General features: G+C 38.5%; 1 protein-coding gene across 6 annotated transcripts in view; it reads left to right on the top strand.

Moving 5' to 3' along the window:
• Positions 1 to 22,625, top strand: part of TDRD5 (tudor domain containing 5) — a 93,847-nt gene extending 71,222 nt beyond the window's left edge. For all 6 annotated transcript variants that reach the window (XM_050766106.1, XM_050766138.1, XM_050766120.1 and 3 more), the window contains 2 exons: positions 3,637 to 3,841; positions 22,044 to 22,625. In XM_050766106.1, coding sequence (XP_050622063.1) covers positions 3,637 to 3,841; positions 22,044 to 22,291 — 453 coding nt within the window. In that variant the 3' untranslated portion in view covers positions 22,292 to 22,625. The remainder of the gene's footprint in view (positions 1 to 3,636; positions 3,842 to 22,043) is intronic.
• Positions 22,626 to 26,551: the final 3,926 nt, after the last annotated feature.

The following is a 26,551-nucleotide window of genomic DNA, read 5'->3' as shown; positions in this document are numbered from 1 at the left end:
AAATGATTGGGTTTATTTCTGGACTTTCAATCCTATTCTCTATGTGTCTGTTCCTATACCAGTGTCACATTGTCTTGATTACTCTAGCTGTTTAATAAGTTTTGAAATCAGGAAATCTGAGTCTTCAAACTTTTTCTGTCATATAGTTTTATACTATTACTTTATACCCTATGAAGAGAATTTACAATGTTAAAATCTTTACTGTATCATAATGAACTTCTTAAGGTGTATTTCTTAAGGAAGTTTTCTTGGCCAGGCACGGTGGCTCAAGCCTGTAATTCCAGCACTTTGGGAGGCCGAGACGGGCGGATCACGAGGTCAAGAGATCGAGACCATCCTGGCTAACACAGTGAAACCCCGTCTCTACTAAAAAAATACAAAAAACTAGCCCGGTGAGGTGGCGGGCGCCTGTAGTCCCAGATACTCGGGAGGCTGAGGCAGGAGAATGGCATAAACCCGGGAGGCGGAGCTTGCAGTGAGCTGACATCCGGCCATTGCGCTCCAGCCTGGGGTCCGCGACAGAGCGAGACTCCGCCTCAAAAAAAAAAGTTTTCTTTTTCTACCCCTTTTTCTATTCCTATTCTAAAGCAACCTGTACTTACTATGCAGGTTGAATATGCCTTATTCAAAAGGCTTGGGACTGGAAGTATGCTTAGGATATAGTCCTCTCCTGCTGTCTGTATCTTCGACCTCTTTCTACTGGAGTGTTCTCATAAGCATTTAAACATATTAATGTACCTTCCATCTAAACAAAATTTAAGCATTATAAATTTTTTTAAACCCACAGTCCTCTCTAGTTACTACACTTGTTTTTCATCCCCTATGTAGACAAACATGTTTTGCCTTTGAAAATTATAAAAGTACTACATATGCAGGATTTTAAAATTCAAGTAGTTCTGAAAGTTATGGAAATAAGATATCCTTGCCTCTTCTAATCCAACTCCGTCATAAGCAGTTTCTTGTGTATCTTTCCGAGAAACTAAACACATACATGAGAACATAATACACATACCATTCAGCACCTTTCCATATGAGTACTTACAAACCTACCTCATTGCTTTAAACTCCGGCAGAGTATGGATATGCCATGCTGATTTAAATAGTTCTGATGAATATCTTGTTTTTAAGATTTCGTGTGACTGTCAACAATACTACAGTGATTATCCTTGAAGTCACCATCTGTTCCCATGTTGCTAAATTAGGTGGGCATGTTTTAACCTTACAGTACCTGATTGCTCAGCAATATTTGAAAGTAACCTTGCATTCCTCCTTGAAACATAATCTTCCTTTGGCTTTTGTGATGCCGTGATCTTTTTTCCCCACCTTCCAACGTACTGTCTAGGCTTGTTCCCTGTGATGTCTGCCAGAGTTCTGCCCTATGCCATTTTCTTACTCCTTGCCATGTTATCATTTATTTTGGTATGTAACTAGATAAACATATTGTAACCCTATGTTTAACATTTTGAGGAACTACCAGGATATTTTCCAGAGCAGCGGTGCCATTTTACATTCCTACCAGCAATTTAAGAGTACTCCAGTTTGTCCATGTCAACACTTGCTGTTCTTGCCAATGATTATAGTCATCTGTCTTTTTTATTATAGCCATTCTAGTGGCTGTGAAGTGATTTGGGGCATTTGTTCATGTTATGAAACATGTTTCATAAATCATGAACATGTTTGTTGAGACTAATATGTAGTTCCATTATGGTATATTTCCAAACAACTGTGAGGGAATCAGTCATTTATAACTACAGAAGAATAAATATGGTAGAGCAGTGCTTCTCAAACTATAATGTGCATACAGGTCACCTGGGAATCTTGTTAAAATGCAGATTCTTATCCAGCATATCTGGGGTAGGGATCAAAGCTCTTCATGTCTAGCAGGCTTCCAACTAATGCTGATGTTGCTGAGTGAACACCACTTTTGAGTAGTAAGGCTCTAGATTACTCTTAGAAGGGAAAGACTTATTGTCAACTAATTGCCTAAATTTACTACACATACTTGCTTTCAAATGTCATACAAATTTAGAGTGAAATTCAAAGTGAAAGCTATCAGGATGCATTTAAATATGTGTCAACAGTGCATCTTTCTTAAATCATATTTGTCAAGAAAGAAGATACAGCTTTTTAAAAATGTTTCTATATATTATCTATTACACAGCAAAACATAGGCAGTAGGGCATAATGTAAAAAGCACTGTTCTGTGAATGCTATAATCTAGGGCCTAGTCTTTACCCCTGACTAGTAAGTTTAAACAAGTTACCTTTTGTGCCCTGAGTTTGCCCACCTGCAAAGACTGATTTGAACTAGTAATCTCCCCAGCCTAAAACATTTATATTAATAAATATTGATTTACTTAATTATTATTGTAGTTTATTGAAAGAATTCACTGATTCTCAGCCTCATTTTAAATGAAGATAAAAGGTAGCTCAAGTACACATGTGAATTGCATAAACTATGCAAAAATTTGAGTCCAGATCTTTGGTTTCCTGAAATAACATATTGTATTGCCCAGTATAGCTATCTGGAGTTTCAGAATTTCTTTTTTGCAACCAAAAAAGGTTATACACACAGGCATTTGTATATTATATAATTACATAAGCCACATTCATGCCAACTGTCTTTGAAAGTGAGCTGCTATAGATTTTTGCCACAGAAGGAACATTTGCTGATATTAAATGTGTGATGCATATGAGCCAGAAAAACAAGCCTACATCTGTTTGTACATTTATTGTTTCAGTTTGCTCTAGGCAGATCCCAGATGATAAACCACTTAGTTCAGTTTGTTACAGCTTGGTCCGATGGGGTCCTTTTTACTCATGTTAATGCCAGTTGACATCACCAAAGATGAATGCTATTAAATGACCATAGAGTATACTTACTTCAGCAATGACTATATGGTAGGAAATGGGGTCTGTTTCATAATGGTTAAAATTTGGCACTCCCTTCACTTAAGCTCAAGTTCAGTCTCAGTTTGGAAGTTCATCTTTTTCTCTCAAACCCTGGCCTTTTTGTCCCTTCTGAGGAGCATGCAGCTCTTGCCTCCTTTCATGGCTAGCTGCACACACACAGTTTCCCTGACTGAGGACTGAGTGCCCCTTAGGGACGGGGATCCTGTCTGACGGGGAGGTGGCATGGTAGAGCACAGAGAACATAGACTGGCCTCAGTTCAGATCTACACCCTGCCATTTACTGATGGACGTTGGATAACTTAACCACTCTGTAAAAGCATTATGCTAAGTGAAAGACGTAGTAGCACCTACCTAGGACACCTGTTCTGATGTTCAAATGAAGAAACACATGCAGATAAGCTAGCACTGCGCCCGACACGGGGTGCTCAGTGAATGTCACTTCTCTCGTGCCCTGCCCACCTTTCCCAGCCTGTGTATGGTAGCACTCAGTGCCCTGGTTGCTTATGGGATGTGTTCCATAAATGTTTCTTGAATTGAATTTATGTTCATTAAGATAGAGACGGACTCGCTTTTTCTAGAGAGTATCTAGGTTCTTGAAAGTGGGCAGTTTTATTTATTTATTATAATATGGAAATATTTGTATTTTGCTTATAAGTAAGGAAATAGGGCTTAATTCTTATACTAACATTTTTCATGCTTTTGCCCCATTTTTCCCATTCTGCAGCAACTAGACATAAATGGTTCTTCAGATTCTTCCACACTGCCCAAATTGGAAGAATTCTATACCTCTCTCACCCAGTCAGAGGACCAGAGCCAGTCCGAACCCAACAATAGTCAGACTCAGCCAAAGCAAATTCAGCTTTCCACAGCAGTAGTACCCCGTTCAACTCCTGCAGTGGATGATTCTGCAGAAAAGCCCTCTGGTTCTGGTATGTTTCTGTGTACTTGTGCATGCTCACAGTTGACAAACATGATGGTTTGCCATGTTGCTAAAAAAACCTTCATTTATCCCTTGCAAAATATGTCTTGAAACATTACTGACCCTAGCTTTTGTGTTAAGTCCTTGTTTTATGTTTGGGCTCAATTGTTCCTTTAACTTTGCCACTCTTTTTTTTTTCGGCACATTTTTTTGAGGTGGGGGGTCCCATTTGTATAGAGTAAAATTTTCTGGCTGTAAAGTGTATAGTTCTTTGAGTTTTGATAAATGGATAGTCTTGTCATCACAGCCATAATCATGATAACATTTCCATCAGCCTGAAAAGTTTCCTTGTGCCCCTTTGCAGTCAGTCCCGTTGCCTGCTTACTGGCTTCTGGCATGTCACTTTCCCTTTTCTAGAATTTCATATAAATGGAATAATACATAGTTTTTATGTCTGGCTGGCTTCTTTCACTTACCGTAATATTTTAGAGTTTCATTTATGTTGTGCCAGTATCAGAAAGCTGTTCCTATTTATTTGCTGAATAGTATTCAGTTACATGGATATACCACAATTTACCTGTTTACCAGTTAATGGACACCTATATTGTTTCCAGAATTTGACCATTATGAATAAAGCTGCCGTGAACATTTGCACACAGCTCTTTGTCTAGAAGTATGTTTTTATTTCTATTAAATATATACATAAAAGGTCGGGCACGGTGGCTCACACCTGTAATCCCAGCACTTTGGGAGGCTGAGGCAGGTGGATCACGAGGTCAGGAGTTCAAGACCATCCTGGCCAAGATGGTGAAACCCCATCTCTACTAAAAATACAAAAATTAGCTGGACATGATGTCAGGAGCCTGTAATCCCAGCTACTTGGCAGAGGCTGAGGCAGGAGAATTGCTTGAACCTGGGCGGCAGAGGTTGCAGTGAGCCGAGATTGCATGACTACACTCCAGCCTGGGTGACAGAGTGAAACTCCGTCTCAAAAAAAAAAAAAAATTTATATATATATACACACACATAGGAGTGGATTTGCTAGGTCATACAGTAACTGCATGTTTAACTTTTTAAGAAGCTGCCACACGTTTTCTAAAGTGATTGCACCAATTTGCAATCCCACCAGCAAGGAATAAAAGTTTCAAGTACTCCACATCCTTGTCAACAGATGTTATTGTTGATCTTTTTTTTTTTTTTATTTTCACATATTTGGTTTTTTTATTATACTTTTGAGTTCTAGGGTACATGTGTACAAGGTGCAGGATTGTTACATAGGTATACATGTGCCATGTTGGTGTGCTGCACCCGTTAACTCATCATTTACATTAGGTATATCTTCTAATGCTATCCCTCCCCCTTCTCCCCACCCCATGACAGGCCCTGGTGTGTGATGTTCCCTGCCCTGTGTCCAAGTGTTCTCATTGTTCAATTCGCACCTGTGAGTGAAGATGCAGTGTTTGGTTTTCTGTCCTTGCAGTAGTTTGCTGAGAATGATGGTTTCCAGCTTCATCCATGTCCCTACAAAGGATATGAACTCATCCCTTTTTATGGCTGCACAGTATTCCATGGTGCATATATGCCACATTTTCTTAATCCAGTCTATCATTGATGGACATTTGGGTTGGTTCCAAGTCTTTGCTGTTGTGAATAGTGCCGCAATAAACATACATGTGCATGTGTCTTTATAACAGCATGGTTTATAATCCTTTGGGTATATGCCCAGTAATGGGATGGCTGGGTCAAATGGTATTTATAGTTCTAGAGCCTTGAGGAATCGCCACACTGTCTTCCACAATGGTTGAACTAGTTTACAGTCCCACCAACAGTGTAAAAGTGTTCATATTTCTCCACATCCTCTCCAGCACCTGTTGTTTCCTGACTTTTTAATGATCGCCATTCTAACTGGCGTGAGATGGTGTCTCATTGTGGTTTTGATTTGCGTTTCTCTGATGACCAGTGATGATGAGCATTTTTTCATGTGTCTGTTGGCTGCATAAATGTCTTAGTCATGAAGTCCTTGCCTATGCCAATGGCCTGAATGGTATTGCCTAGGTTTTCTTCTAGGGTTTTTATGGTTTTAGGTCTAACATTTAAGTCGTTAATCCATCTTGAATTAATTTTTGTATAAGGTATAAGGAAGGGATCCAGTTTCAGCTTTCTACATATGGCAAGTCAGTTTTCCCAGCACCATTTATTAATTAGGGAAACCTTTCCCCATTTCTTGTTTTTGTCAGGTTTGTCAAAGACCCAATGGTTGTGGATGTGTGGTATTATTTCTGAGGGCTCTATTCTGTTGTTCCATTGCTCTATACCTCTGTTTTGATACCAGTACTAGGCTGTTTTGGTTACTGTAGCCTTGTAGTATAAATAGTATAGTCAGGTAGCATGATACCTCCAGCTTTGTTCTTTTTGCTTAGAATTGTCTTGGCACTGCGGGCTCTTTTTTGGTTCCATATGAACTTTAAAGTAGTTTTTTCCAATTCTGTGAAGAAAGTCATTGGCAGCTTGATGGGGACGGCATTGAATCTATAAATTACCTTGGGCAGTATGGCCATTTTCACAATATTGATTCTTCCTATCCATGAGCATGGAATGTTCTTCCATTTGTTTGTCTATTTGATTGCATCTATTTGATTCTTCTCTCTTCTTCTTTATTAGTCTTGCTAGCGGTCTATCAATTTTGTTGATCTTTTCAAAAAATCACCTCCTGGATTCATTGATTTTTTGAAGGATTTTTTGTGTATCTCCTTCAGTTCTGCTCTGATCTTAGTTATTTCTTGACTTCTGCTAGCTTTTGAATGTGTTTGCTCTTGCTTCTCTAGTTCTTTTAATTGTGATGTTAGGGTGTCAATTTTAGATCTTTCCTGCTTTCTCTTGTGGGCATTTAGTGCTATAAATTTCCCTCTACACACTGCTTTAAATGTGTCCCAGAGATTCTGGTATGTTGTGTCTTTGTTCTCATTGGTTTCAAAGAACATCTTTATTTCTGCCTTCATTTCGTTATGTACCCAGTAGTCATTCAGGAGCAGGTTGTTCAGTTTCCATGTAGCTGAGTGGTTTTGAGTGAGTTTCTTAATCTTGAGTTCTAGTTTGATTGCACTGTAGTCTGAGAGACAGTTTGTTATAATTTCTGTTCTTGTACATTTGCTGAGGAGTGCTTTACTTCCAATTATGTGGTCAATTTTAGAATAAGTGTGGTGTGGTGCTGAGAAGAATGTATATTTTGTTGATTTGGGATGGACAGTTCTGTAGATGTCTATTAGGTCTGCTTGGTGCAGAGCTGAGTTCAATTCCTGGATATCCTTGTTAACTTTCTGTCTCATTGATCTGTCTAATGTTGACAGTGGGGTGTTAAAGTCTCCCATTATTATTGTGTGGGAGTCTAAGTCTCTTTGTAGATCTCTAAAGACTTACTTTATGAATCATGGTGCTCTGGTATTGGGGGCATATATATTTAGGATAGTTAGCTCTTCTTGCTGAATTGATCCCTTTACCATTATGTGATGGCCTTGTTGTCTCTTTTGATCTTTGTTGGTTTAAAGTCTGTTTTATCAGAGACTAGGATTGCAACCCCTGCTTTTTTTTTTTATTGTCGATCTTTTTAAATGTTGCCAGTCTCTTGGGTATGTAGTGGTATATTATTGTAGTTTTAATTTGCATTTTCCTGTTTACCACGATGTTCACCATCTTTTTTGTGTCCTTATTTGCCATTCGTGTATCTTCTTTAGCTAAGTGCCTGTTCAAGTACTTATTCACTTTTTAAATTGGGTTATCTTCTTACCTACTTGTAGAAGTTCTTTATTCTGTACACACATTCTTTGTCAGGTATAAATATTCCTCCAGTCTGTGGCTTGCCTTTTAGTGTCTTTGGAAGAGCAAAAGTTTTCAAGTCCAGTTTAGTGATTTTTTTTTTCTCTTTACAATTTGAGCTTTGTGTATCTTGTTTAGAAATCTTTAACTCAAATAACTAAGATTTTCTTCTACATTTTCTTATAAAATGTTTATAGTTTTAAGTCTAAGATCCAATTCAAGTTAATATTTGTATAGGGTATGATGTGAGGATCAATGTTTGTTTGCATCTGAATGTCCAGTTGTTCCAGCACCATTTGTTGAAAAGACTATCTCCAGTAAATTGCCTTGATACCTTTGCCAAAAGTCAGTAGACTGTATTTGTGAGGATCTGTTTCTAAAATTTCCATTTTGTACTCTTGGTCTATATGTCTGTCTTTATACTGCTGTCTTAATTACCATGGCTTTATAATAAGTGTTGAAATCATATAATATTAGTCCTCCAACTTTCTTTTTCCCGGGTTGTTGTGCTATTATAGGTCCTTTGATTTTCACATAAATTTTAGAATTAGCTTGTCAATGTCTACACAAAGCCTGCTAAGATTTTGATCTGATTTTTTAATTTAAGTTTGTAGATCAATTTGAGGAGAATTCTCATCTTAACAATATTAAGTCTATCCACATACTACATTTTTTGTTTTGCAACAAAATTTTAATTAGAATGTAAGTTGTTCAGTTATAGTGTACTTCTTATGTATAATTTTCATAAAATATTTTGTAAAAACCTAGGATAAATTATATGATTTAAAATTTTTTTTAAATTGTTTTACTTCAGTATGTTTTTGGGGAACAGGTGGTGTTTGGTTACTTGAATAAGTTCTTTAGTGATTTCTGAGATTTTGGTGCTCTCATCACGTGAGTGCTATACAGTGTACCCAATGTGTAGTTTTTTTATTCCTTGACACCTCCACCCTTTCCCTTGAGTCCCCAAAATCCATTGTATCATTTTTATGCCTTTGCGTCCTCATAGCTTAGCTCCTACCTATGACTAAGAACATATGATGTTTGGTTTTCCATTCCTGAATTACTTCACTTAGAATAATAGTCTCAAATTCCATCCAGGTTGTTGTATATGCCATTATTTCATGCCTTTTTATCGCTGAGAAGTATTCTATGGTGTGGCGTGTGTGTGTGTGTGTATAACACACACATATATATACACACACATATATATCATATTTTCTTTATCCACTCGTTGATTGATGGGCATTTGAGTTAGTTCCATGTTTTTACGATTAAAAATTGTGCTGCTATAAACGTGTATGCAAGTATCTTTTTCGTATAATGACTTATTTTCCTTTAGGTAGATACCTACTAGTGGGACTGCTGGATCAAATGGTAGATCTTAGTTCTTTAAGGAATCTCCACACTGTTTTCCATAGTGGTTGTAATAGTTTACATTCTCACCAATTCATAAAAGCATTCCCTTTCCACCACATGCATGCCAACATCTGTTTTTTTTTTATTTTTTTGATTATGGTTATTCTCGTAGGAGTGAGGTGGTATCACATTGTGGTTTTAATTTGCATTTCCCTGATAATTAGTGATGTTGAGCATTTTTCCATATGCTTGTCAACCATTTGTATATCTTCCTTTGGGAATTGTCTATTCAAGTCCTTAGCCCACTTTTAATGGGATTGTTTCTTTTTTTCTTGCTGAGTTCTTTGTAGATTTTGGATATTTAGTCTTTTGTTGGATGTATAGATTGTGAAGATTTTCTCCCATTCTGTAGGTTGTCTTGTTAACACTGCTGATTATTTCTTTTGCTGTACAGAAGCTTTTTAGTTTAATTAAGCCCCATCTATTTATCTTTGTTTTTGTTGCATTTGCTTCTGGGTTCTTGGTCATGGATTATTTGCCTAAGCCAATGTCTAGAAGGGCTTTTCCATTGTTATACTCTAGAATCTTTAAGGTTTCAAGTCTTAGATTTAAGTCTTTGATCCATCTTGAGTTGGTTTATAGGGTGAGAGATGAGGCTCTAATTTCATTCTTCTACATGTGGCTTGCCAATTATCCCAGCACCATATGTTGAATAGGGTGTCCTTTCCCCACTTTATGTTTTGGTTTGCTTTGTCAAAAATCAGTTGGCTGTAAGTATTTGGCTTTGTTTTTGGGTTTTCTATTCTGTTCCATTGGTCTGTGTGCCTATCTTTATGCCAGTACTGTGCTATTTAGGTAACTATGGCCCAAAAAAAGAGTTTGAAGTCAGGTAATGTGATGCCTCAGATTTGTTCTTCTTGTTTTGGCTACAGGGACTCTTTTTTGGCCCCCCATATGAATTTTAAGATTGTTTTTTCTAGTTCTGTGATGAATGATGGTAGTATTTTGATGGGAATTGTGCTGAACTTGTGGATGGCTTTTGACAGTATGGTCATTTTCACAATATTGATTCTATCCATCCACGAGCATGAGATATGTTTCCATTTGTTTGTGTCATCTATGATTTCTTTCAGCAGTATTTTGTTTTTCTCCATGTAGAAGTCCTTCACGTCTTGGTTAGCTGTATTCCTAAGTATTCTATTTTTATTGCAGCTATTGTGAAAGGGGTTGAGTTTATGAACTCAGAAAATCTGAGATAGGTCTCAGTTAATTTAGAAAGTTTATTTTGCCAAGATTGAGGATGTGTCTGTGACAGAGCCTCAAGAAGTCCTGATGACATGTGCCCAAGGTGGTTAGGGCACAGCTTGGTTTTATACATTTAGGGAGACATGAGACATCAATCAATATATGTAAGAAGTACATTGGTTTGGTCTGGAAGGTGGAACAATTTGAAGCAAAGGCAAGCAGGGAGGGAGCTTCCAGGTCACAGATAGGTGATTCACAAAGGGTTACATTCTTTTGAGTTTCGATCAGCCTTTCCAAAGGAGGCAAATCAGATATGCATCTCTCTCAGTGGGCAGAGGAGTGACTTTGTGTAGAATGGGAGGCAGGTTTGCTCTAAGCAGTTTCCAGCTTGAGTTTTCCTTAGTGATTTTGGGGGCCCAAGATATTTTCCTTTCACAAGTTCTTGATTTGATTGTCAGCTTGGTCACTGTTGATGTGACCAATAGCAGAGCTACTGATTTGTGTGCATTAATTTTGTACCCCAAAACTTTGCTGAATTCATTTACCAGTTCTAGGAGCTTTTTGGATGAGTCTTTAGGGTATTCTAGGTATACGATCATATCAGCAAACAGTGACAGTTTGACTTCCTCTTTACCGATTTGGGTGCCCTTTCTTTCTTTCTCTTGTCTGATTGCTCTGGCTAGGACTTCCAGTACCACGTTGAATAGAAGTGGTGAAAGTGGGTATCCTTGTCTTGTTCCAATTCTCAGGGGAAGTGCTTTCAACTTTTCCCCATTCAGTGTAATGTTGGCTGTGAGTTTCTCATAGATGGATTTTATTACCTTAAAATATGTCCCTTTATGCCGATTTTGCTGAGGGTTTAATCATAAAGAGATGCTGGATTTTGTCAAATGCTTTTTCTGCATTATTGAGATGATCAAGTGATTTTTGTTTTTAATTTTGCTTATGTGGTGTATTGAAGGGGTGGCCTGCCCCTCCACACCTGTGGGTGTTTCTCGTTAGGTGGAACGAGAGACTTGAGAAAAGAAATGAGACACAGAGACAAAGTATAGAGAAAGAAAAAGTGGGCCCAGGGGACCCATGCCGGCACCGGTCTCTGAGTTCCCTTAGTATTTATTGATAATTATCTTTACCATCTTAAAGATAAGGGAGTGGCAGGACAATAGGATCATTGTAGGGAGGAAATCGGCAGTAAGACATATGAACAAAAATCTCTGTGACATGAATAAGTTTAAAGGAAAATGCTGTGCCTTGAGATGCATATGCAAACATCTCCATAAACCTTTTAGCAGCATTGTTTTAGCCTATCACATGGGGAGAAACCTTGGACAATACCTAGCTTTCCTAGGCAGAGGTCCCTGCGACCTTTGGCCGTGTACGTGTCTGGGTAGTTGAAATTAAGAGAATGGTGATGACTTTTAACCAGCAAGCTGCCTTCAGGCACTTGTTTAACAAAGACACATCCTGCACAGCCCAAAATCCATTAAACCTTGAGTCACCGCAGCACATGTCTCTTGCAAGGACAAGGTTGGGGGCAGGGTCACAGATTAACAGCATCTCAAATACAGAACAAAATGGAGTCTCTTATGTCTACTTCTTTCTATATAGACACAGTAACAGGGTGATCTCTCTTTCTTTTCCCCACAGTGTATCACATTTATTGACTTACGTATGTTAAACCATCCCTGCATCCCTGGTATGAAACCCCTCTGCCCATGGTGGATTATCTTTTCAATATGTTACTGGATTCAGTTCACTAGTATTTTGTTGAGGATTTTTGCATCTGTGTTCATCAGGGATATTGGTCTGTAGTTTTTTTTTTGTTATGTCCTTTCCTGGTTTTGGTATTAGGGTGATACTGGCTTCATAGAATGATTGAGGGAGGATTCCCTCTTTATCTTTTGGAATAGTGTCAATAGGATTGGTACCATTTCTTCTTTAAATGTGTGATAGAATTCAGCTGTGAATCCATCTGGTCCTGGACTTTTTTTGTTGACAATTTTTTTATTACCATTTCAATCTCACTGCTTGTTATTGGTCTGATCAGAGATTCTGTATCATCCTGGCTTAATCTCGGATGGTTGTGTATTTCCAGAAGTTTATCCATCTCTTCTAGGTTTTCTAGTTTACGTGTGTAAAGATGTTAAAAGTAGCCTTGAATAATCTTTTGTGTTTCTGTGTTATCAGTTGTAACATCTCCTGTTTCATTTCTAATTGAGTTTATTTGGATCCTCTATCTTCTTAATCTCACTAATGGTCTTTCAATTTTTATCTTTTCAAAGAACCACCTTTGTTTTTCACTTGTCTTTTGTACTTTTTTTGTTTCAATTTCATTTAGTTCTGCTCTGATCCTGGTTATTTGCTTTCTTCTGCTGAGTTCGTGTTTTGATTTTTCTTGTTTCTCCAATTCCATGAGGTATACCCTTAGATTGTTTATTTATGCTCTTCTAGACCTTTTGATATAGGCATTTAATACTATGAACTTTCCTCTTAGCACCAACTTTTGCAGTATTCCAGAGGTTTTGATAGGTTGTATCATTCAGTTCAAAGAATTTTTAAATTCCCATCTTGATTTCATTGTTGACCCAGTGATCATTCAGGAGCAGGTTATTTAATTTCCATCTTCTATTTGCATGCCTTTGAGTGTTCCTCTTGGAGTTGATATCCAATTTTATTCTGTTGTGGTCTGAGAGAGTACTTGATATAACTTCAATTTCCTTAAATTTACTGAGGCTTGTTTTGTGACCTATCATGTGGTCTGTCTTAGAGAATATTCCATGTGTTGATGAATAGAATACATATTCTGCATTTGTGGGGTAGAATGTTCTATAAATATCTGTTAATTCCATTTGTTGTAGGGTATAGTTTAAGTCCATTGTTTCTTTGTTGACTTTCTGTCTAGTGCTGTCAGTCGAGTATTAAAGTCCCCTACTATTATTGTGTTGCCATCGATATCTAATTTCTTAGGTCTAGTAGTAATTGTTTTATAAATTTGGGAGCTCTAGTGTTAGGTGCATGTATATTTAGAATTGCTATGTTTTCCTGTTGTACTAGTCCTTTTGTCATTATATAATGTCCCTTTGTCTTTTAACTGCAGCTGCTTTAAAGTTTGTTTTGTCTGATATAAGAATAGCTACTCCTGCTAGCTTTTGGTGTTCATTTGCATGGAATATCTTTTTCCACCTCTTTACCTTAAGTTTATGTGAGTCCTTATGTGTTAGGTGAGTCTCCTGAAGGCAGCAGAAACTTGGTTGGTGAATTCTTATCCGTTCTGCAGTTCTGTATCTTTTAAGTGGAGCATTGAGGCCATTTATATTCAATGTTACTATTGAGATGTGAGGTACTATTCTATTCATCATGCTATTTGTTGCCTGAATACCTTGTTTTTTTCATTGTGTTATTGTTACGTAGGTCCTGTGAGGTTTATGCTTTAAAGGAGGTTCTATTTTGGTGTATTTCAAGGATTTTTTTCAAGATTTAGTGCTCCTTTAGCAGTTCTTGTGCTGGCTTGGTAGTGGTGAAGTCTCTCAGCATTTGTTTGTTTGGAAAAGACTGTATCTTTCCTTCATTTATGAAGCTTAGTTTTGCTGGCTACAAAATTCTTGGCTAACAATTGTTTTGTTTAAAGAGGCTAGAAATAGGACCCCAGTCTCTTCTAGCTTATAGATTTCTGCTGGGAAATCTGCCATTAATCTGATAGATTCTCCTTTATAGGTTACCTGATGCTTTTGCCTCACAGCTCTTAAGAGTATTTCCTTGGTCTTGGCTTTAAATAACCTGATAACTATGTGCCTAGGCAGTGATCTTTTTGTAATCAGTTTCCCAGGTGTTCTTTGAGCTGCTTGTATGTGGATGTCTAGATCTCTAGCAAGACCAGGGAAGTTTTCCTTGATTATTCCCTCAAATACATTTTCCAAACTTTTAGATTTCTCTTCTTCCTCAGGGACACCAGCTACTCTTAGGTTTGGATGTTTAACCTAGTCCCAAACTTCTTGGAGGCTTTGTTCATTTTTTAAAATTCTTTTTTCTTTGTGTTTGATGGATCAGGTTAATTCAAAAGCCTTGTCTTTGAGCTCTGAAATTCTTTCTTCTGCTTGTTCAATTCTATTGCTGAGCCTTTCTAGTGCATTTTGCATTTCTCTAAGTGTGTCCTTGATTTCCAGAAGTTGTGATCGTTTTTTATTTATGCTTTCTATTTCACTGAAGAATTTTTCTTTCGTATCCTGTATCATGTTTTTGATTTCTTTAAGCTGGACTTCATCTTTCTCTGGTGCCTCCTTGATTAGCTTAATAGTCAACCTTCTGAATTATTTTTCTGGCAATTCAGAGATTTCATCTTGGTTTGAATCCATTGCTGGTGAGCTGGTGTGATCTTTTAGGGGTGTTAAAGAACCTTGTTTTGTCATATTACCAGAATGATTTCTCTGGTTCCTTCTTATTTGAGTAGAGTATATAAGAGGGACAATCTGGGATTTGAACGGCTGCTGTTCAGATTCTTTTGTCCAACAGGATGCTCCCTTGATGTGGTGTTCTCTTCTTTCCCCTAGGATTGGGGCTTCCTGAGAACTGAACTGTGGTGATTGTTTTTGCTCTTCTGGGTTTAGCCAGTAAGTGGAGCTACTGGGCTCTGGGCTGGTACTGGGGAGTGTCTGCGAAGAGTCCTGTGATGTGATCCATCTTCAGGTCTTGCAGCCATAGATACCAGCACCTGTTCTGGTGGAGGTAGCAGGGGAGTGAAGTGGACTCTTTGAGGGTCCTTGGTTGTGTGTTTGTTTAGTGCACTGGTTTTGTGTTGGTTGACCTCCAGCCAGGAGATGGTGCTTTCAAGAGTACATCAGCTGTGGCCCTATAGGGAGGATGCAAACTTGCCCTAGGCATACCTGGTTAAGTATTCAGGTTTCTCAGCCAGTGGGCAGGGCCATAGAGCTCCCAAGAGATTATGACCTTTGTTTTTCGCTACCAGGGCAGGTAGAGAAAGATCAACCAGGTGGGGGCAGGGATAGGTGTGTCTGAGCTTAGCCCCTCCTTGGGGAGGGCTTGCTGCGGCTGCTATGGGGGTGGGGGTGTGGTTCCCAGTCCAGTGGAGTTATACTCCCAGGGGGATTATGGCTGCCTCTGCCGAGTCATACAGGTTGCCAGGGAAGTGGGGGAAAGCCGGCAGTCACAGGCCTCACCCCGCTTCCATGCAGCCTGCAGTTCTAAAGGCCAGTCTCACTCCCACCGTGGCCCCCGCAACAGCACCAAGTCCATTTCTAGGCAGCTGGTGACCAGGGCTGAGAACTTGCCCCAGACCACGAGCCTCCCCGTTGAGAAAGCAAGAAGACTCACAGTTTTTCGGCATCTCAGGGAACCTTCAGGGGTGATCCAGTTTCTTCAAAGGGTCTATGGATTCTCTCAGCTTTCCCTGTTTGCTTCAAGAACTACCACAGGAACATAAGTTCACGACATGAGTGTCCACGTGCTGCTTTGTCTATCCAAGCAGGAGCTACAAGCTAGTCCTGCCTCCTATCCAGCATCTTAATCAACTATATTTAAACATTTATCCTTCTTTAATTTCTAGCAATGATGTTTTGTAGTTTTCAGTGCATAGGTGTTTTTCATCTTTTGTTAAATTTATCCCTAAGTATTCAATATTTTTATACTATTGAATAAATGGCATTTTAAATTCAATTTTTTATGATTACTGGTATACAGAAATATAGTTGGTTTTCATATATTCTGTGACCTTGCTAAACTAATTTGTTCTAATAGCTTTTTTGGGATTTTCTGTATAGACATTTCATATGTTGGGGGGAAAAAATCCGTTTACTACTTGTGAAATTGTTTGCCATTTTTCCTTTTCCTTGCACTGGTTAGGACATCCATTATAGAGCTGAATAGGAGAGGCCAGAGTGACGTCCTTGCATGACGTTGTTGATCTTATAGGGAAGCATTTTATCTTTTACAAATAAAGTATAATGTTAGCTGTAGCCTTTTTGTAGATGCCCTTGGTAGGCTGAGAAAGTTCCAATTTATTCCTAGATTTCTGATAGTTTTTATCATGAATGGGTGTTGAATCTTATCAAATGCTTATTCTGCGTCTGTTGAGATGATTATGGATGTTGCTTGTTTTGACTGTTTATGGGATGGTGAATTATATTGATTTTCAAATATTAAACCAACCTTAAATTCCTGGGATAATGCCCTCCTGGTCGTGATATACTATCCTTTTTATATAATGTTAGACTCTATTTGTTAAAGTATTGTTAAGGATTTTTATGGCCATGTTCATGAGGGATATTTATCTGTAGTTTTTTTAATAATATCTTTGTCTGATTTTGGTATCCAGATAATGCTGCTCTCATAAAATAAGTTGGGAAGTGTTTCCTCCTCTTCCATTAATATTTTCTGGAAGAATTTGTGTGGAATTCATATTATTTCTTTCTTAAATGTTTGGTAGAATTCAATAGTGAGGACCTCTGGACCTAGAGTTTTCTTTGAAGGAAGGTATTTTAAGCTAATGTCTTTAACAGATACAAAGTTATTGATTATCAGTTTCTTCTCAAGTAAACTTTGGTAGTTTTCTCTTTCAAGGAATTTATCCATTTCGTCTAAACTGTAAAATTTATTAACATAAATTTTCATATTCCCTTATTTTAATATCTGTAGATATTAGTAATTTGTGCCATCTTTTTCCTGCCTGATCTTAGTGTGCCTAGAGGTTTATCAATTTTATTGAACTTCTCAAATAACCAGATTTTTTGTTGCATAGATTTTCCTGTTTATCTCTGTTCCATTTCATTATGTTCTTTCTTTTCCCTTCCATTTGATTACTTTGGGCTTAATTTTCTTTTTCTAGTTTTTCAAATTGAAACCTTAGATCATTCATTTTATAGTTTTTCCTAATATGTGTTTAGTGATACAATTTTCTGTCTAAACCCTGCTCTTGCTGCATCCCATGAATTTTGATATGTTGCATTTTCATTTTCATTCATTTCAAAATATTTTATAATTTCCCTTGTGAATTTTCTTCTTGACCTATTGGTTATCTAGAATTATGTTGTTTAATTTCCACATACTTGGGGGTTTTCCAGATGTCTATTATTTATTTCTAATTTAACTTGTTGTGATCAAGTAACATAAATTTTAATTCTTTAAAATTTTTGACACTTTTATAGCCTACAATGTGCTCTATTTTTGTAAATGCTTTATCTGTACTTTAGAACAATGTATATAGTCTGATGATAGGTAAAGTATTTCATAATATCAGGTCGAGGTGATGAATAGTGTTGTTTGAATCTTCTATATCCTTACTAATTTTCTAATTGTTCAATTATTGAGAGATAATTGTTGAACTCTCTAATTATAGTAGTTGATTTGTCTTTTTCTTTTTTCAATTTTAACAGGTTTTGCTTCAAGAACTTTGAAGCTCTGTTAATTAGGGTTACTCTGCTCTCTGGATGAATCAATCCACTTATCATTATTAATTTACTCTTTATCTTTCATAATATTCCTTTGCTTTGAAATCTATGTAGTTGATATGAATAAAGACACTCCAAATTTCTTTTGATTTGCCTTTGCAGGGCATATTATTGCCATCCTAGCACTTTTAACCTATCTGTATCTTTATACTTAAAATAGGTTTCTTGGCTGGGTGCTGTGGCTCATGCCTGTAATCCCAGCATTTTGAGAGGCCAAGGCAGGAGGGTCACTTGACCCTAGGAGTTTGAGATCTGCCTGTGCAACATAGTGAGACCCTGTCTGTACAAAAATTTTTTTAAAAACTAGCCGGGTGTGCTGGTGTGCACCTGTGATCCTAGCTGCTTGAGAGGCCGAAGCAGGAAGATCACTTGAACCCAGGAGGTTGAGCCTGCAATGAGTGGCGATTGCAGCAGTGCATTCCAGTCTGGGCAGCAGAGTGAGACCCCATTTCAAAAACATAAAAATGTAGATAGATAAAATTTTGTAAATACGTGGTGTGGTTTTGCATTCTTATCAATCTTGACAATCTCTTCTTTTAATTGGAATGTTTGGACAACTTAAGGTGACAATTGATATGGGTTAATATACATTATTTTGCTATTTGTTTTGTTTGTCCATTTGGTCTTATGCCCTTTTTTCTCTTTTCCTACCTTTAAAGTGAGGTTTTTAAAATTCCATCTTTATCTCCTTTATTGGCTTGGTAGTTTTGTTCTTTTTTTAGTGGTTTAGGGATTATAGTATATTTCTTTAAATTGTCTCTTTCAAATGATACCACTTTATGTATAACATTAAAACTTTTCATTTTTCCCATGCCAGCCTTTTAGCTATTGTTATTATATATTTCACTTTTTAAATACGTTGTAAACCCCACAATCCAATTCTTGGATATCAAAAATATCCAGTTCTTGTTATTTTTGCTTTATAGTCAATTATCTTTTAAAGATATTAAAAATGAGAAAAGTTTGTTTACTCACACATTTTCCATTCCAGTGTTCTTCATTCCAATGTATAAATTGGGGTTCAGCAAAGAGCCGAAAAATAAATCTTTTTAGCTTTGTAGGCCATATGATCTGTGGCAATTATTCAACTCTGCTCTTACCGCATGAAAACAGACAATAGGTAAATGAATGAGAGTAGCTGTATTACAATAAAACTTTATTTATAAAATCAAGTGGATTTGGTCCACAGGGCCAAAAAAATTTAATTTTTCTGTCACCCTTCCCCCGTTTTCTTGTAACTGCAGTTACACGTGTGGTAGACTGTTTGATGATGTTCTATTGCTTACTGATACATTTCTTACTCTCAGACTTTGCTGTGTCTCATTTGAGTTTGTTTCTACTACTACGTCTCCAAGTGTACCAGTCGTCTTGTTCAGTTTCTAATTCAGTGTTTTTTTTGTTTTTGTTTTTTAAGACAGAGTCTCACTCGGTCACCCAGGCTGGAGTGCAGTGGTGCACTTTCGGTTCACTGCAACCTCTGCCTCCCAAGTTCAAGCAATTCTTTCACCTCAGCCTCCCGAGTAGCTGAGATTACAGGCTTGTGCCACTACATCTAGCTAATTTTTTAAGTTCTAAAATAATGGATTATGCCTCCTTTTTCTCTGAAATCTATGTGTTTAAGATCTAGAGACAGGGTTTCACTGTGTTGGCTAGACTGGTCTCGAACTCCTGACCTCAGGTGATCTGCCCGCCTCTGCCTCCCAAAAGTGCTAGGAATACAGGAGTGAGCCATGGCACCTGGCCCAGTGTATTTTTCTTCTGTAGAGGTTTGACTTGGGTCTTTTTTATATCTTCCATTTTTTTCCACATTATAGTCACGTTTTCCTTTTTATCTTCTTGAATAGAGCTCTTTAAACAACTGTTATAATATCCATGTCTTATGATTCTATCATATATATAACTTTTGAATTCTGTGTCATTTCTGAATCTGTTTATATTGATTTTTTTTTCTCCTGATTATAGGTCTTATACATTCTTTGTCTCTGGTAATTTTTTATTGAATGCCAGACACTGTGAATTTTACATTGTCAGCTTAATTTCTTTCTAAATTATTATTATACTTAAGTTCTGGGATACATGCGCAGAATATGCAGGTTTGTTACACAGGGTATACACGTGCCATAGTGGTTTACTGCACCCATCAACCTGTCATCTACATTAGGTATTTGTCTTAATGCTATCCCTCCCCTTGCCCCCCACCCCCCAACAGGCCCCAATATGTGATGTTCCCCTCCCTGTGCCCATGTTCTTATTGTTCAACTCCCACTTATGAGTGAGAACATGTGGTGTTTGGCTTTCTCTTCCTGTGTTAGCTGAGAATGATGGTTTCCAGCTTCATCCTTGTCCCTGCAAAGGACATGAACTCATTCTTTTTTATGACTGCACAGTATTCCATGGTGTATATATGTGTTGGCTTAATTTCTTCCCTTTCTCCTTTTCTTCCTGTCTTTTCTTGGGTTGAGGAGATGCAGTTTAATTTCCCAATCTTTTTTTTTCTTTCAGTGTTCCTTTTAGGTTTATTAGGCTGGTCTGGAAGAGCCTGTGGTCTAGGTCTGGTTTGGTTTGGCTTTGCTATTTAGGCAGTACCTAATACCTTCTGAGATTATTGATGGACTTGATGTTGCATGTGTTAGGATGTCTTTCCGCTACGGCTGATGAGAACACAAACTGTTCTGTCCCAATGTAAGATCTAATGATTATTCTGCCTGCTCCTTTCTGGTAGTTTTTCCCTGGCCTTCGTAGTTTGCTCACATGCACAGGAGTCAGATGACTACTTGGTCCAAGACTCAAGGAGACCTCTCAGCAGATCCTCAGTTTCTTCTCTGTCTCTCTGCAGCTGCCTCCTCTCTGGTACTTTATATCCACAAATTCTAGACGCCTAGCCTTTCTGAATTCTGAACTTTGTTTTCTCAACTCAGTGAGACTACCTGGTTCAATCTGGATTCCTCCTCCTCATACTACAGCCTGAAAAGTCTTTTCAGGCAGTGAGCTAAAGCACTTACAGATTGCCTTCTCTCAGGGGTCACTGTCCTGGGATGCTTGTTCAATGTCTGAAAGCTGTTGTTTCATACATTTTGTCCAGTTTTCCAGTTGTGTAAGGCAAAAGAGTAAATATTCTTGTGGAAAAACACCATGACTGAAAGCAGAAATTTTGCTACTCTTAAATTCTTTGGTCATGTGTTCCTGCTTTTCATACCTTTTACTATCTGAGCTCACCTAAGACTTCCTGTAAAATCACATTATTTAATTAAATTATTCTTTTTCCTCTCTAGTAGACACTATAGTTTTATGATCAGAATTTCACTTTTTAGAATATGCTGTCAAATCTTCCTTGAACATCTCTTCACAAAAGTGTGGAACATATACCACGCATTACTCTGCTAGATGCTAAAAATGCAAAGATGAATTAAATAATGGATTATGCCTCCTTTTTCTCTGAATTTTTTGAAATCTATGCTTTTAAGATCTAGAACAATGCTATTCAAAACGTAGTCTACATACTGGTGCCAGTTTGAAGGGTTTGCAGCAGTGGACTACACTGTAAGGAGTTTATTCCAGAGTATTCAAGCAGCTACATTGCTGAACACGTGCTTAGCTCACCTGAATTTTTTTTTTTAAGCAGGACTTTCTTGAAAGAAGCAATGTGTTGGTTTAGATGCCAGAAAAAGCACCTTCTTTCATTGTAGGCAGGTAATAAGTGGTTTATAGACCAGCTACGAGTACACATCTCAGAGTGCTTAGCATCGCCTTCCTTGGCTGTTAGGAAATCTCAAGCATTGCAGTTCCAGCCATTTTATTTAAAGGGTTATTTCTTCTTAATTAAAATGAATTACTTAGGCATTCATTTTATGGCTGATAACTGGTTTGGGGAACTTCTTAGCAACCACAGTCTAGGATGGTTTTATTTTTATCCTGGCACAGACTTGGAATTGGAACAACTTTGGCAACAGAGAGAATGCCTGTGGGACACCATTCAGCTTAGTGCTGGAAGGAAATAGAAGCACTTATGGGCTCTTCTCTGGGATTTCTATTATATCCAATTTATTTTTATGACATTCCTAGAAATAAAGCATCCCTTCCTTATTCATAAGTATATTTTCCCTCTCTCACCTTCATCCTGACAAGATTTATTTTATCTCAATTCATGATTCCCCATTTCCTTTCCATTTGTTGACTGGTTTCTAAGTCTCATCTTCTCTGATTAACCATTGGTAATTGTCGCGACCTAACAGAAAATGATTGTAATACCAATTAGTATAGAACTAGAATGGGGGAAAGAAGGCAGTAAGTATGAGAACCCCGTGAAAAGATGTTTGTGTACTCTTTCTTTTCCAGTGGAAAGCTCACCAGAGATCCTAAAGAATGAAGATTTTTCTAGCAGCCGTGCTGTTACAGTGTACAAAGACAAGAGCCAAGAATCCATGGACCAGCTGTCTTTGATTTTGTCTTATGAGTGCCAGATTTCTCAGAAGCTCTACATTCCTCGAAGTACAGCCACTGCTGCCTTAGGTGCTGCCGCACGGTTAGCTACATCCAGGAGCCTCCTACACTGGTACCCCAGTGTGAAAAGGATGGAAGCATGAGGGAGGGAGGGGAGGAGGGAGAAAAACAGAATCCAGCCGCTTAGGCCTTGATGAACTCCCAGGCCAAAATGAGGAGGTATTGACGCAAAATTGTATCTTGATTGTTGATACTTTTGTCTTTCTGTGGCTATATGTTAGCTTTATTATGCTAACAGTCTACTTTGATGTGTAAGTATTGATATTTACTGTTGATCTTGATTTTTCTTGATTTTATTTTATTCTGTGTTGTTTTGTTCACCTTTGTTTTTAATGTAGTTTAAAGGAATTTGTTTTTTGTGTGTGTTTGTTTTTCTTGTACATTATCATGACTGATAAATGAAAATTGAAAAACTAATGTTTGTGATCCATATTTGGCAAGACAAAATAGTCTCACATTCCTGTCTCCAGAAAAAAAGGATGTTTGACTCTTAGGGCTGCTTTCTAACTTGAAGTCTTCTATATCATAGAGCATCATCATGTCTTTGAAATATTGGGATCAATAAGAAAATCTACACCCTGAAGCTTTGGTCATATGAATACTTTTACATTTCAAAAAAAATTAAGCTGTTTGCAGTAAAGGCAGTTTCTGAAATGTAGCTGAGCCATCTCTATAATTATCACAGTTCCCAAGAGCCTTAATGTAGCAATCGTTCCACAGTGGCATTCTTTAAGTATTTATATAACATGTTCTCTGAGGTCACATTCTGTGAAATGTGATGTGGTAGTCTGTTGAGCTCATAATATAAATCATCAAAAAAGACTGAAGGTAAAATTTTAAAATGTGAGTAATGATGGTTAATTTTTTTACCAGACTTATTCCCAGATTTTAAAAATATTTTACTCACAGAATTAACCCCCAAAACAGAATCATTTCTTAGAAGTAAAATCTGAGAAAGAGATGTAAATAGTGAGCTTGCTTCATGTAACAAGGTTCTCACCCACACAGCTGCTCTTCTAAGGCCTCCTTTTTTGGCATTAAATGACAGAGCTGGTCTCTTGGTTCCTCCCTCTTTTTCGTTTTTTTTTGTTTGTTTTTTGTTTTTTTTTGAGACGGAGTCTCGCACTGTCGCCCAGGCTGGAGTGCAGTGGCGCGATCTCGGCTCACTGCAAGCTCCGCCTCCCGGGTTCACGCCATTCTCCTGCCTCAGCCTCCTGAGTAGCTGGGACTACAGGTGCCCACCACCGCGCCCGGCTAATTTTTTGTATTTTTAGTAGAGACGGGGTTTCACTGTGGTCTCGATCTCCTGACCTTGTGATCCGCCCGCCTCGGCCTCCCAAAGTGCTGGGATTACAGGCGTGAGCCACCGCGCCCGGCCTCCTCCCTCTTTTTCTACAATAAGGAATTTCTCCTCTTTCCTTCTCAACTACTTAATTAGCAAAGTATCCACTAAGGAAGGGGGTCGGAGGGGGGTAAATACAGAAATACATTCAGAGTATTATCATGAGACAAACCAAAAGTCTTTACTGATCATTTTCTGTTTAAAAGCCTTAGGGAAAACATGTTTAAATGTAGTACAATTTAAAAGCTCAGATTCACCTCTGATTCCAATATATCTGTAAGAAAAAATGTAAGGATACAGTAATTGACAAAAAAAGACAAAAGTAATCTGGAAACATCACTGATAGTTAATCCAACTGATGAAACAGTTTTGGGCTTTTGTGATTTTGTATCACACATCTTTATTGGAGAAGGCAGGTAGAGAGTTATATGGAGGGTCAGTGGACAGTTAAATATCATGTGATGGTTAAATATTATATATATATGTGATGCTCAATTGGTATGAACTGGTAGAGCTGTTTTTCATATAATTTTAGATAATTAGACAAAATGTGTTTCAAAAGAAGAAAATTCATTGTGAAGTGCTGGCACTTTTGATTCTTCCTTTAAAGAAGCTGCCAAATCTGATACTATATTTTACTTTTCCAGGTGAACACTTCACTTAAACTAAGTTTGGGGCAAGATGAATCTGGTAGAAGCAATATGTCATAAGGGTTGATGGAAATACACATTTAGTAAGCTAAACTGTAACCCTCCCTATAATAGCACCCAGATACCAGAAGGAAGTCTGCCCAAACTGGGTAGCCTTTTTGCAAGTTTGATAGTTGGTTTCATAATCTGACAGGGACTAATTTTACACCTTGCAAACTGGATGGGGATTATGAAATAACTGTGCTAAGGCTGTTTCAGAATCTCATTTGCCTGTGGCTGGATAGAGAATCATTTAGACAAAACTATCTCAAACTTCTTTCAAATGAGTGTCAACACACTTTGAAAGAAGCCTATTTAGTAATTAATAATTAATACCTCATTTCAGTTGGTGTGAAGAAAGAGCCTTTGAGAGGCTTGTACATGTTGACTACTTGGCTTTGACTGGGATAGCCACCCTGTCAATCTGTTTACTTATTATACCTTCTTCCAAAAAGGTGGGCTTTGTCTAGTAGTTAACTAAACTGTCAGCAAAGAATCAAAGTAGATACATCGTTTGAAAATGAGTAGATTTCTGTGTATGGGCAGGAACAGTGATAAAGAAATGTACAAAAGATATGTAGATGCTGTGTGTTTTAGAGTTAATTTTATTGTATTGTCAAAAGATGGACTGACATCTATACTCTGAACAGTTCCCTGCCCCACCCTCAACATTTTTGGCATTCAAGAGCTGTTTGCAGTAATGGAGGTCCCCAGTGAATGTTGAATGGGAAGTGGGAGCCTGAGGTATGTGAAATGAAACGAGTGAGAACATAAAGGAAAATGCTGGTGCTAAATTCCTTAGGGATGGAAGAGGGACTGGCTTTACTAAAAACGACTCTGGTTTCACCTCTAGTGGCTTGTAGCCAATACTACCCATCTCCCATCCAGAAATACCCCAAAAGCCTGGGGTAGGGGGTGGCTCATGCCTGTAATCTTAGTACTTTGGGAGGCTTGGGTGGGTGGATCACTTAAGGCCAGGAGTTCAAGACCAGCCTGGCCAACATGTTGAAACCCTGTCTCTTACTAAAAATACAAAAATTAGCTGGACTTCGTGGCATGTACCTGTTAGTCCCAACTACTCAGGAGGCTGAGGCATGAGAATCATTTGAACCCATGAGGCAGAGGTTGCAGTGAGCTGAGATTGTACCACTGCACTCCAGCCTGGGCAACAGAGTGAAACTGTCTCCAAAAAAAAAAAAAAAAAAAAAACCCACGAGATATCAAAAGAGGAGCTATTCCAGCAGCAAGCAGCCTTTCCCCTCTAAATTTCATGTTTGAGATGTCAGTTGCCCGTTTCAAGGCATGGGGAGTAACTAGAGGCTTCTGCCCACAATCAGCCTATGTCTAACCTAGAGACTTAGAATTACGGAGTTTTGATCTAGAAGGGAACTTACATGAGGAAATTTGAAGTCTAGAAAGATTAACTTGACAGCAGCCAGAGGTGGCTGGCAAGATGGCTGAATAGGAACAGCTCCGGTCTGCAGCTCCCAGCGAGATCAACACAGAAGGTGGGTGACTTATGCATTTCCAACTGAGGTACCAGGATCATCTCATTGAGACTGGTTAGACAGTGGATGCAGCTCACAGAGGGTGAGCCAAAGCAGGGGAGGGCATTGCCTCACCCAATAAATGCAAGGGGTTGGGGATCTCCCCACTAGCCAAGGGAAGCCATGAGGGACTGTGCCGTGTGGAATGGTGCATTCCAGCCCAGGTACTACACTTTGCCAATGGTCTTCACAACCCACAGACCAGGAGATTCCCTTGGGTGCTTACACCACCAGGGCCCTGGGTTTCAAGCACAAAACTGGATGGCCATTTGGGCAGACAGCTAGCTGCAGGAGTTTTTTCATACCTCAGTGGTGCCTGGAACACCAGCAAGACAGAACCGATCACTCCCCTGGAAACGAGGCTGAAGCCAGGGAGCCAAGTGGTCTAGCTCAGTGGATCCCACCCCCACGGAGCCCAGCAAACTGAGATTCACTGGCTTGAAATTATCACTGCCAGCACAGCAGTCTGAGCTTGAACTGGGAATGCTTGAGCTTGGTGGGGGAGGGGCATCTGCCATTACTGAGGCTCAAGTAGGTGGTTTTCCCCTCACAGTGTAAACAAAGCCGCCAGGAAGTTAGAACTGGTTGGAGCCCACCACAGCTAGGCAAAGCTGCTGTAGCCAGACTGCCTCTCTAGATTCCTCCTCTCTGGGCAGGGCATCTCTGAAAGAAAGGCAGCAGCCCCAGTCAGGGGCTTATAGAGAAAACTCCCATCTCCCTGGCACAGAGCACCTGGAGGAAGGGGCAGCTGTGGGCACAGCTTCA

This window comes from Macaca thibetana, chromosome 1 (assembly GCF_024542745.1).
Source record: "Macaca thibetana thibetana isolate TM-01 chromosome 1, ASM2454274v1, whole genome shotgun sequence".
Classification (NCBI taxonomy): Eukaryota; Metazoa; Chordata; class Mammalia; order Primates; family Cercopithecidae; genus Macaca; species Macaca thibetana.
This window is presented reverse-complemented; position numbering and strand designations above follow the sequence as displayed.